This window comes from Chiroxiphia lanceolata, chromosome 1 (genome assembly GCF_009829145.1).
Source record: "Chiroxiphia lanceolata isolate bChiLan1 chromosome 1, bChiLan1.pri, whole genome shotgun sequence".
Lineage (NCBI taxonomy): Eukaryota > Metazoa > Chordata > Aves > Passeriformes > Pipridae > Chiroxiphia > Chiroxiphia lanceolata.
In genome coordinates this window covers 28,214,526-28,227,511 of record NC_045637.1, presented here as the reverse complement: position 1 = coordinate 28,227,511, position 12,986 = coordinate 28,214,526, and the positions used below count along the sequence as shown (strand labels likewise).

General features: G+C 38.6%; 1 protein-coding gene across 1 annotated transcript; it reads right to left on the bottom strand.

Annotated features, from left to right (window-relative positions):
- Nucleotides 1–3,180: 3,180 nt before the first annotated feature.
- On the bottom strand, nucleotides 3,181–9,271 carry SLC7A13 (solute carrier family 7 member 13). The gene is made up of 4 exons (XM_032711761.1): nucleotides 8,429–9,271; nucleotides 5,819–5,950; nucleotides 4,668–5,032; nucleotides 3,181–3,920 (listed from the first exon to the last, which is right to left on the bottom strand). The coding sequence occupies exons 1-4, from the start codon at nucleotides 9,150–9,152 to the stop codon at nucleotides 3,675–3,677; spliced, it is 1,467 nt and encodes a 488-aa protein (XP_032567652.1). The 5' UTR covers nucleotides 9,153–9,271; the 3' UTR covers nucleotides 3,181–3,674.
- Nucleotides 9,272–12,986: the final 3,715 nt, after the last annotated feature.

Sequence of the window (12,986 nt, the reverse complement as noted above, 5' to 3'; positions counted from 1 at the left end):
GCTTACTGCTCGGAAATATAGAATGATCCAGCAACAATAAGAAATCTTTATAAATTTAATAGTGTATTTGCTTCTTTGTGATTTAGCATTCTAAAATGCTCAGGCAAAAGAAAGGCTGCATTAAGAGAACATCAGTGACTCATATTCAGGAGATCAGCAATACCATATCTGTGATTGTTTTTATAATGCTAATTCAGCTCAGCTGTGTAAGTCCCTTTCCAAACAGTGTGTCATTTAGTAAGAGCACTCAGATCTGGGAATAAGTCAACAATTTGTGTTGAAGAAGATGCTAAATGTGAGCTAGCCAATCCCTCATTCACTGTAGAAGAGGAATTTGATTTAGTGAATGAGGTAGCATTTGCAGAATGCTTGCTGGATTTAGGAATTTGAGTATTGCCTGGAAGAATTAAAACTACTTTCTCTCTATAAATTCTAAGGCCATACTGGAATAATTTAAACCATAATTTTTAAAAACTGTCATTAATTCTGTTTTCCTTATTTTCTATATCAAATTTTAAATCCTCCCAGTTTGATTTATGGAATTTTAAAATCTCATAGTTTTAATTTAACATTTAGTAGACTGTAGGTCTTAAAGGAATTGGAGCTGCCACCCAGTTAGTCAGAAGCTGAGCTATAGGATACTTGCTGTTCATCTAAACCAAAGTGACACTGATAATTTGTCCTTCTTTCCTTTTTTATTATCCTTGGAACTTAATTCCAGGGGACTATAGGAAATCTGAACTTAATAATTACTGTGAAAAATCAGGTCTAAGGTACCCCATCTTAGGCAACCAAAGTTAGTGAGCAATTCTGGCCATACTTCCTTTATTCCATCCAAAAGATGGAAAGAATGGAAACTGAAATCTGTATATGGTGTGTGAATAGCCATATAAGATGTATGTTCACTGATTCCCTGGCTCTTTGCCCTGCTTCCTAAGATAAAGAAACATCCATAGTTGAACCTGGATCTCCATCAATGGTTCTCTATTCAGGTGTTTGACATGAATTGAAGGATTTCAGGGAACAACACAAATTGCACTTGTTGTGCAACCTACACATCAGCTTAACTCACTTTCCGCAAGCAAAGATGATACTACTGTCTCAGCTCATGAGGGAAAAGACAAATTAAGTAGTTGTTTGTGAGGTGGCCAGGTGCTGCCATGAGCAACACCATAAAAACGTCTGTAAGAAGTTAACAATGTTTGTCAAGAGCAGCATCTGAACAGAGACCGACAAACAAGGTGCAAGGTCACATATTTAAATGGGAGGAAATTAATAGTAAATTACCTGGACATCAAACATTCTATTCAATAAATGAGGTACGGGTATATAAAAGAATAGTTTATGATCTGATAATGCAGGGCCATCAAAAGGTGCCTTCACAGAGGGGCTTGCATGGACATTTTTAATTCTGGCCTGTTCTAAACGTTCTCATTTCCGCTGATCCTTTGGCAAGAACCATGTACGTGCCTGTTTATGTGCCATCTCCTAGATTTTTGTTAAAAGAAAAACTATCTACTTCACATTACAGAAAGATATATAGATGCAATTTATTTCATATTACATTTCAATGGGACTTTTGAGTTCCCTAATTTCTTGAAACTACTAAAGGTCTACATTCAAAGTTTGTATCATTAACAGATACATGCTCCAATTACCCAAACATATCCTGATGTATATGATCACTAGGTACCCAATTCATTATGGAATTAAAGTTTAGATACACTGACAAGAATTACATAGAAATAACACATCCAATTGAGCAACTTCCTCCTTATACCTGCTTTTCCTAACCATCTAGTCTACAACACAATAGTATTATCACATATACTTTTTTCCCTTATGACTTCCAGTTTTTATTTACATATTAAAATATGGGTTTAAATAAATTACTTGATCAACCTCAGTTGAAAATCTGTGGCACTGCCACGCCTGCATTTACAAATCACTGATGGGTGCTTTGGTCACAGTAAAATCCTTCCTTCCTTCCTTTTACAGTTCAGTTCTTAAAATATTGCTCCTATAAAATTTCAGTGAGTCTCATTATTTTTAAAATTTAAATAGCAAGAGAAATGTTTTTCCAATAGCACTATTAAATGAAATTAAACATTGATTCCTGCCTTGCTTTCAGCAGCAGGATCCAGTCTCCAGCTCAGCTGTATTCACTGCTCTCTCACTTGTAAGGACTTTTCTTCCTACAGAATTTTAAAAGGTTTAAATTTCATTCTGTGTACACCATCACCTATAAGAAAAGCCACTTTTTTCATGTACCTGTTTGCATCTGGGGACTCGTTCCAGTGGAAAGTCAAATCCTCTTAAACCTTCAGTTGGTTCCCAGCTTTATTGACGGATGCCCTGTACTTAGGGTAGCTACAAATAAAGATTTTATCGATCATTCTGACCTCTAAAATTTTGATATATCAGTGAATCGAATATTCTAGCACGAATTTTTTCATTCTACTGTGTTATAAAACTGTTTCACCAATACAACATCCAGCAGACCAGAATATCATGGTGTTAGAGCGATGTCAGTCTGGGGCCATCTGCTGGTTGTGTCGCGGAGCTTTCATCGACAGATTTGAAAAAACACTTTACATATGTAATTCTTTTGTAATTATAAAAGACCAACATATATTAATAGATTAATCACTTAAGTACGTGATCTTTCCTGTGTACTTGTTATTTGTTTTTAATTTTAAATATTCAGTGAACTTAATATGGACCAATTATCAAAAGAAAAAATAATTAATTTATCTTGCTTTCATAAACATAATAAAAATAGAGGTGAGGAGGCCTAAAAAAGCTCTTACTTCTCAATAACACCGAAAAGAAAGCAAGGAATAAAGTAATGTTAATGCTAGTATGTAAACAATTTAGTAAAGTAATCCACATATCTTTAGTTTTATTGCTGTAATAAAGAGGATAAATAATTCTTACTGCCTTACTTGATGCTTTGTAAGATTTCACCTTGAATTTTTATGTGCTGGTCTAAAATAGCTAAGATGCACCATGTGCTGTTTTCTTGGTATAAAAAAGGTCTCAGTCAATTTTATGATGTTCTTCAAAGGTTTTTATTGAAAATAAATTCAGGGAAAAAAAGCAGATGAACAGAAGTGTAAAGGCTTTAAAACCAGAAATTCTAATAAATGAGCTACTTCAAACGAAGAATAATCCAGACCATTTAGTTCAGATTCTAAAAGTATATTTATATAATGCTGTTAAGTATATATTTACTCATTTATTGTATTATAATATTGATAATTATGTATGCTGTGATTGAGTCTTATTTTTATTATTGCAAGACTACGTGCAACTTTTAAGTGTGTTTTCAGGAGCAAGAGAGAGCATTTTACAGATTTTACAAGTTTAAAAGAGATCCTTTGCACCTATTATGTATATACACAGACACACAAATATCTACGTATTAACTTACTATGCTAATGCCCATACATATATATATGAGCATGTATATATATATATGTGCATGTATATATACATACATGCATGTATGCATACATGAATGCAACGTATGTATATTCATCTATGTATGTATATATCTATACATGCATGAACACCTGTTTTTCACACCTAACATCTAACTTGTACTGTTTACACTCTCAGTTAAACAAAATCCTGTGTTGGCTCTTAGTTGTGCCAGGATTCAACAGCTGCCGTTATTCACATTTGCCCTCAGCAGATCCATCAGCAGGAGAGACTTCTAACAGCAGCTGTAAGTGACAAGTAATTTTATCAAAAAATGCAAAATGCAATTTAAAATGTATAAAAGGTAGATAAACAATAAGGCTTCCCAGCATAAACAAGAAAGCGTAAACATATTGCAGATTGGGAGACCAGACTATGGGAGCTGAAACTAGGAAGAAAGACACTGCCACCATCACAAATGGAACTGGCAGAAACACCTGCAAGAAAAGGAAAAAAAAACGGTTTAGGAAATAAACAGACCAACTGTGATTTTACACCTCATTCATAAGAGTAACAACTCATTCTTTGCCACAGTAGAGTACCATTTCTCACACTGCTATAAACTCACCCAGGACAAGAATCATCTGACCTCAAATTGCCTACAAGATATAGGCATCCTTTCTAAAATATTTGTTTAAGCTCCTTCTATCACAAGGGGTAGCGATAGGCAGTACCTGAAATGCATTTATTGACATATGATATTACTGGTTCCTAAAAGACACTCAGGGCTAATTCAGGTGCCTAGAAGAAGCCTTCACAATGAGGATACACTTCTAACCCACCTTTCCAACTACTAGATTAAGAGGAAATTCAACCTATCCATAATGTCTGTGGTTGTGTCAGGAAAGATGAGAGTAGATCAAGGTTTAATTAACCATGATCGGTCAGCCAGGGTCCTACGCTGTTCGTGGTACTGCTCCACACTGGTACATATCTGGTGCACATCTCCCCCATTCTGCATATAACCATCTCCTCTTTTCAAGTGCAAGTTCTCCAGGGCACAGACCATCTGTTTGTTTCACTTCCTTTTACCCTGAAGCAAGGTTTTTGAATAAGGCTCTAAGTACCAAGATTATTATTTGTATTTTCGTAACTATCCACTTTTGACTTGCACTTGTTCTGAAACTTTTACACGCTACTCAAAACAAATCTGTAAAAATATTTTGCAATTTAGGTCCATTTACTTTGTATGGTCGACGTAGATGAGGTTCCCGGTATCGAAGCACAATCAGGCTTGCACAAGTCAGTCCAATCATAAGCCAGGCAGAAAATCCAAAGTAATTTGTTAACATAATAAGGTCAGAGGGGATGATAAAAATGGATGCAATGGTGGTTGAAAAAATCATGGCTGGTGCTGGAGTACAGGAGTGGACATTAAGCATGGATATTAAAACAGGTAAATGTCCTGACTGACTTCCAGCATAGCTTAATCGACCTAGTGTGAACATGCTGCTGTTGAGGGCACCAAATATTGAGACAGCAACACAGAGAGGAATGATCCAGGCAACAGAGGGGATAACTCGATCAGCCCAAGTGACTGCCACAGCAACTGCAAGAAAGTAAAGCATTAATGTAGTACAGGTACCATGTTCTGAATCACTGACAGACTCAACAGAAACAAAACTTAAAATGCAAGAAACACCTGTATTTACCAGCAATGCCTGTAGTTTTTTGTTACAGTAGTCAAACAGTAATCTAATCCTAAGGGTATTTCATTCATGAGCTAAAGATTTCCTGGGAGAATGACAGCTAGCAGTGCTACCTGCCAGAGCAAGCCAGGTAAACCTGCTGGGGCAAATACCACAGTAATGGACTGCCCAGCAGGAGAGAGCTGCCTTTCATAGCCGTGCATCAAAAACACACACACATGGTCAAGAAAAGTAAATGAACACCTTAGGCCCCAGCATGCCCATGGTGGTGACACAGTCTGCTGTTACAGCAAAACTGTCCACCTCCTAAACAGTAACGGCTCTAACCTGAGACACTATGAGACAGGGAAAGAAGAAGGAGAGAGGATTAAAACTACAGGAAAAACAAAGGTTGTCGCTATACTCAGGACCTAACTTTCATCTGATTTTCCAGGTTTGAGGACACTTCTGATTTAATTTTTGGCCAGTGCAGATATAAACCAACATTTTCAACATTTAATAACATCTGTCTGCATTCAGTCGAACTTTTGTCATACAGTAAAATTAAAGAATTCTCTGTTAAAATAGAATGAACCCAAACTTCTGGACAGTGAAGTTAGGTGAGCAGAAGTAACCCAGTACATTGACATCAGATGGGTATGCTAATGAACCACATCTTTTTAATTAAAAAAATATTAAATCCATACCTGAGGAGACAATTTCCTTAGGTGTGAGGACAGTCAGATATGAGATGTTCACCAGTAAATAAAAAACAATTACTGCAGGAACAGCAGTCATCACAGTTAATGGGATATTTCTGCTGGGGTTTTTCATCTCTTCTGAAAAATACAGTTTAAAAAGACAAATAAAGCAAGCAGTGTAGCTTCAGCAAGTGTATTTCAGTGGTGAATCTGTGCAGAGCTTGACAAGACTGACACCAAGGTCCTACCCCAATCCCTGATCATGGCTGCTAAATTACGCTGCTTGTGAAGTCCTATGGTTGTTCTCAAATAGGTTACTATCAAAGATTCTTAAACAATTTATTTTTATTTAGCTATTTATTAACTATTTTGGAAGGAGTGCTGGATGAACAGATGATAAAAAAAATTACAGAAGGACTGATAATTTCTCTTTTATTTAATTAATCACATATTTGACTTACATTAGAAAATTGATTTGGTAAGAAATTTTCAAGTAACTTTACTTGTAAATCACTACCTCAAACATGAGACTCTAAAGCCAGATTATTTACTCTGACATCACCTCATGAGTCCTGATCTTAAACTTCGTAATTGCCTATACCTACTCAAAACCTTTTTCTTTGCCCTTATATCAGGAAATACAGAAAAAGTAGAAAAAAATACTAGATGGTATAAACAGAAGAGCAATAATGCAGTGGCTTTAAAAGGGGGGCATTCCCAGCTGGATACCGATGATTATTACCTTTTCCAGGGCAAAGTTGGTGGAGGAAAACTGTTTAGAGCTAAGCCTGATAGCTTAGAAGTACACTTATCAAATAAGAAAAAAATACCAGATTTTGCCAGGGAATAATTGAGGCATTGGCACACATTCCTGAGCACATGATATTCCCAACAAAAGATAGAGCTGCTTTCCAGAAGCCTAATAATTCATCCTCATCTCAATCAAAAAGGGTCTTTTTCACCTCTTTCGCTCTTCCCCTCACTCCCTCTCCTCACTTCCCTCAGCACTTAAAGAAGATCTCCTGAGTATTACCAGCCAGTAACTCACAAGAAGGAAGAAGTGAAAAGCCAAATATGCAGCTTACTTAAGGTCTTTTTAGGAGGTTGAAATCCCTTTCCTCTTTCATATACGATTCCTATCTTCTGCCCAGAACATCAGCCTTGAGCCTGTCCCAGTGCTGTCTGTAGTGCACAGAGCCAGGACTGAAGAAGCACAACAGCAGAATTCAAATACTGACTATCAGAGAATTTTGGATTTATTTCAGATGTAAGAAATACACTTGGTAATTTTGAGCCCAGAAATGGACAATCACCAAAACTGCCAATTTAAATTTATCTTTTCATTCGTTTCTTTGGTCATTGCAGTCCTGCCATCCAGCTGGCACCTGATGCTTTAGCTGAAGCTCACAGAAATGAAGTTATTGTTGAAGAATAGGAAACTCAGTTCAATTCAGAACTATTGCATAGATTGCATCTGTCTAAACAGCTGTACTGCCTAGTGTATGGTATTTATTAGTACTGCTAACTGACCAAAAAAAAAATTAATATTTTACCAATAGTCTTGTATTTTCTCAGGGTTACAAAGCTAAGTGCTTGTCTTTAAGGAATCCTTAAGATTTCAAAACTATACTTTCTTGATTTATGTCACCTTTTTTTTTAATTGAAACACATTTTTAATGCTGGAATAACTGGATTGTAATGATAACAGTCAGGTTTTTAAACATTAACCAAATTTCACATTGTTCTCACCATTGAACTTTGAGTTATGCATTTAACACATGCAGTTTATTTAATGTTTTACATGATAGAGGTTAATGGATACATATAGTTAAAGATATAAGAGCAATACCAACCTGCTTCCAACATAATTCCATAAATCTGATCATATCATAAAACTCTATTAATTTAATTTGTGACATGAATAACTAACATTAGGAACATCATCTCTGTATGTTTCATTAAAAACTGCTCTATTTCTTATTGCCACATCATCAGATATAGAATAGGGTGAGTAAACAGATATTCAAAAATATTTTAAGTGTTTGAAATTGAGTACAAGTTCTATGAAAGTATTTATACCACTTTCCTTAGATCTCTCTTCACCTTCTGTGCAAAACTCTATTTTCCCAAGAAAATATATCCCATAAAATTGCTAAATTTTAAAAAAAATTCAAAATTAATTTGTCAATATACAAAACAACTACATAACCTCAGAGAAGGTACAGATATTTAAACAGAAATTATCTATGTGCACATAGTTTGGCATGGATAACCTAATCCTTTCCTAAAAATACACTGGCACGGACACGGAGAAAGACAAAATGCAAATTTTTTAGGAATGAAAAGTTCTGTTTATGTGGAAGATTTTAAATTAACTATTTTGATTTCTCTTGTACCCCACTGGAAATGTCAGTTTGATTTTCGAGACTGGACAAAAAGCAGGAAACTTCCCTAGAGAGGAACACTGCCTCTTCTACCAGCCCCAACAAACACAGGACTCACATAAAACATGAGAGACCCTATGGTCTTGAAGGAGAGACAAGTTCTACCAAGACAAGTTGAGGAACACAAGAATGACAACTGCAGAACAAAATCTAAAGAAGAGGAGTGAGATACCTGCCATATAATTGAGGGACCACCAGCCTCCATATGCGTACAGTCCTTGGAAGAAGGCTTCAGCAACCTGCGAAGCGTTGGGGATCTCTGAGCCGAACAAGTCCTCAAATCTGGCCAGACTCTCCTTTTGCCTTGCAATGAGGAGAACAATGCCGCCGACAGCAATTACAGACAAGGCCATCATCTTCAGCAGAGTGAAAACTGTCTGCACCCACGCAGCCATTTTGACACTGCAGCCATTCAAAATCCCCAGGGACCAGAGAACGGCCAAGGCCAAGCATTTTTTCAGCACTTCTGGTGGAGGGCAAATGCCATAGAAGGGCTGGGTGGCATATTCAGCAAACAGCAAGGCTCGAGCAGCATTTGATGCTGGTTTGGTAAATGTTGACGTCCAGATAAACACAAAGGCAGGGAGGGATCCAAGGCCTCTTTTAATATGGCTATATTCTCCTCCAGAGAAGGGCAGAGAGGTTCCAAGTTCTGCATAGCAGAGGGAACCCATCAGAGAAACCAGCCCAGATGCAGTCCAGATTATTAGTGCGATGCCAACATTGAGTAAGGAATGCTTTAACACCCCTGTGGGAGACACAAAGATACCTGCCCCGACAACTGTTCCTATAATAAAACTTACCCCATCAAAATAACCTATATTTCTTTTGAGTTGAATCTTCGCTTTTTCTTTTCTTTGCACATCTTTGGAATCATCGCTTTCTCCTTTTCCCATTTTTTTCTGTTTTTTCACAGCAGAATTCACTTTGTTGTTAGCAGTCTGTCATGGTTCTACCTGCTAGTGAAATGTTATGAGAAGCCTGGCTTAATCATTCAGAAAAGAGCATACTTTGGGTTTTGATGTCTTCTGTGTGAAGATGATTAACCAAATACTTCAAGAATTACTGGCAAATCATGTACATGTTGGTTTAATATGTACTTCAGAAATTATTGAGGTCTGCAAGTATTTTTAAAGGACACAGCATAACAAATAATGCACAGTAAATGCTCATTTCTCAGCTGATTTTCATCAACAGATTTCCATTTCTTTTTTGTATATCTTCAGAGACAACTGAGAGAGGTGGGTAAATGTGACTTCTACATCAGACCTAGGGAAAGAGGTAGGATATGGCAGCATGAAGAAAGAAGTCAGCCCTCCTTATGTCATTGACAGTGACGTGGACATTAGTTGAACAGCCTGGCACTATTTTTCCACTGTCCGTACATAAAATAGACGGTGATAACCAGCAATCACCAGTATGTTTTGCCAAAACTTCATCAGTCACTGAATATACAGGAGCTTGTTTATACTTCACTCATTAAACACTGCACTAGAAAGAAAATTACCAGTTTATTCCTAGCTTTTTCTTGAGCGCTCACCATTAATATAGCACCCAAACATGTCCTAAGAAGATATTAATCTTCAGACACTACTGTGAGGGGAAGAGTCAGTGTTATCATTTTCACTGTCTGCATAGTGCTATTGAACAGAAAGATGAAGGAGTCATCATTCCCACCAGTTTGGTCTGTGTCTTTTAAGGTGCAGCCACTGGGGGTTTTTTACATATTTAACAATCTGTGGTGTATTTTGTGTTCAAAATACAGAAAAGAAATTTCTCTTTAATCAGATGTGGATATGCCATAAAACCATGACTTTTGTACAAGAAAAAACGTATTTATTCTTTTTAAAATATGTAGAGTAAAATAGGCAGAAAGGGAGACTAACTAAAAGTTCAGCATGGACCTTAAGGGTTTTCTTAGTTCCCAAACTAGTAGCAGAAAAGTTCTTACTTTTTGTCACTTAACTTGCGGAACCGGTTTTGTCCCAGAGGTCAAAGCTCAGTAATGCAATGAACTGAACTCATGCTTTTACAGAGCCCAACTGCGAAAGACACAGTGGTTCAGATCAGTCCTGAAACATAGGATTTTCGCTCAAGTGCAAAATAAATTCATCTGAAAAGTTAGCTTTATATAATATGCCATCATGTAAAAGACCTTTAGCTAAAACAGGCACGTGCACAGACTGTAATCTTTTAACTTTTTCAATGCCTTGGATAAAGCGAATTTCCTTCACCACACAAAAGCTATGCAGCATGGTCAGTGAAAGAATCCACAGCTCCAGAGAAGCTTTTAACCATAAGACAATTCTTCCATCTTCTCCAAATCACTGTGGCACTCACTATACACTTTCATCTTCAAAATAACAAGTCCTACAGACTTCTGTAAAAATGCTTTTGCAGGTGCTGGGGTCCATCAGTGCTGGTCGCTTTTCTAACATCACCTCCTAAGGGCACAGGAGTAGGCAATTCCAAAATGTCAGAAGTCAAGCAGACAAGGTAGAAGGCTGGCTTGGCTGAGCAGGGATATTCTTTTGGAGGCAAGGCAAAAAGGAAGGTGTATGCCCAATGGAAGCAAGAGTAGGAGACATGGGAGGAATAGAGAGATGCTGCTCATTGCTATAGGAAGAAAATTTGTGTAGCCAAAGCTCAACTAGATTTGAAGCTGAACAGTACTGTAGGGGACAATAAAAAGAGTTCTTTTAAATATATTAATGGTAAAAGAAAGTGCAGAAATGACATTGGGCAATTATAGGATGAGTATGGTCACCTCACAAACAGGAACGTAGACAAGGCAGATGTTTTATGCTTTCTTTGGCTCTGTCTTCAACACAGATGACAGGCTAAAGTAGCCTGAGCTGCAGGACCATGCTGTGAGAATTATAAACTCCCAGTTGACCCTAAACTTGTGTGGAATCTGCTGCTCCAGCTGGATCTCTATAAGTCTATGGGGCCTCATGGGACTCATGAGAGAATACTCCAAGACTTGGATGAAGTCATTCTTAACGCCTCTCTCAATGATTTTTGAACAGTCTTGGGAATCTGGAGAGGTCCCAGTTGACTGGAAGCTGGCAAACATTGTCCCAGTTTTCAAGATGGGCAAGAAGGATAACCTGGAAAACTACAGACCTGTCAGTCTCACTTCAGTGACTGGAGAAGATTATCCCAGGAGGTATTGAAAAACACCTGAAGGACAGTGCAGTCATTGGTCACAGCCAGCACAGGTTCATGAAGGAGAAGTCCTGCTTATCAAACTTAATTTCCTTTTACGACAAGGTAACCCATCTAATTGATCAAGGAAAGCCAGCTAACGTAATGTTTTTGGATTTCAGTAAAGCATTCAATACTTTCTCTCACAGGATCCTTCTGGACAAAATGGATGGATAAACACATCATGTGATGGGTAAGCAACTGGCTCATGGGTAGGGCACAACGGGTAATAGGGAAGTGGGACATCAGGCTGACACCAATGACCAGTGGGGTTCTGCTAGGCCCTGTGATCTTCAACATCTTCATAAATGACTTGGATGCAGGACTCGAAGTGATACTAAGCAAGTTTGCTGATGATACTAATTTGGGAGGAGCTGTTGACTCCCTCAAAGGCAGGGAGGCCCTGCAGAGAGACCTTGACAAATTAGAGGACTGGGCAATCATTAATGATATGAAATTCAACAAGGACAGGAGCTGGATTCTGCACCAGGGATAGGGCAACCCTGGTTGTATGTACAGACTGATAGACTGGGGAATGAGAGGCTGGAGAGCAGAATTGTGGAAAGGGACCCGGGGGTCCTGGTTGATGGCAAGTTGAATATGAGTCATCAGTGCTCTGGCAGCCAGAAGAGTCAGCTGTGTCTTGGGGTGCATCAGGCCCATTGACAGCTGGTAGAAGGAGGTGAGCAAGATTCATCAGTTGTGGCCAGCAGAACATCCCAACAGCTCAACAGTGCTGGGATTTTCCTGCTCTTCAGGATCCAGTGAGGGTCAGGCCATGCACAAATACCGGGGTGGGAGCTACAGATTTCAGCACCCTGCACAGGCAGGTCTATGGGCAAGAACTAAACCAAAGCTCCAAGTGCTACCACGACTTCAGTGCATTAGGAAACGCCTCTTCTACAGAGTGAAATCTGTGGCTCCAGTTGAGCCCAGGCCAGGCCCAGTATGCCTGAGACAGTGGCAAGCTTTGAGGTTTGAGTGGCGTAAACCGGCATCCAGTAGGGCCAAATGTATCCTGGGGGGCATCAGGCAAAGCATCACCAGTCAGTTGAGAGGTGATTGTCCCGCTCTGCTCTGCACTGGTGTGGCCTCACTTTGAATACTATGTGCAGTTTTGGTTATTACAATAGAAGAAAGATATTAAGCTGTTAGAGTGTCCAAAGGAGGGCAAGGAAGATGGTGAAGGGCCTTGAGGGGAAGTCGAATGAGGAGCAGCTGAGGTCACTTGGTCTGTTCAGCCTGTAGGAGATGGAGAGGAAATCTCATTGCAGTCTTCATCTCATTGCAACTTCCTTGTGAGGGGAAGCAGAGAGGCAGACACTGATCCCTTCTCTCTGATGACCAGTGACAGGACCCAAGGGAATAGCAGGAAGCTGTGTCAGATGTTTAGAATGGATATCAGGAAAATGTTTTTCACCCAGAGGGTGGTTGGGTACTGGAACGGGCTCTCCAGGGAAGTGGTCACAGCATCAAGCCTGACAAAGTTCAAGAAGTGTTTGGACAATACTCTCGGGAACATG

Bases quoted from the DNA above. Each gene is read 5' to 3' on its own strand.
- SLC7A13 (XM_032711761.1), bottom strand. From the start codon at position 9,152: ATGGGAAAAGGAGAAAGCGATGATTCCAAAGATGTGCAAAGAAAAGAA. The intron at 5,033-5,818 runs GTATGGATTTAA...ACTTTCTTGCAG, and splicing joins TAAGGAAATTGTCTCCTCAG to TTGCTGTGGCAGTCACTTGG. The intron at 3,921-4,667 runs GTAAATGGACCT...CTTTTCTTGCAG, and splicing joins ATCTACGTCGACCATACAAA to GTGTTTCTGCCAGTTCCATT.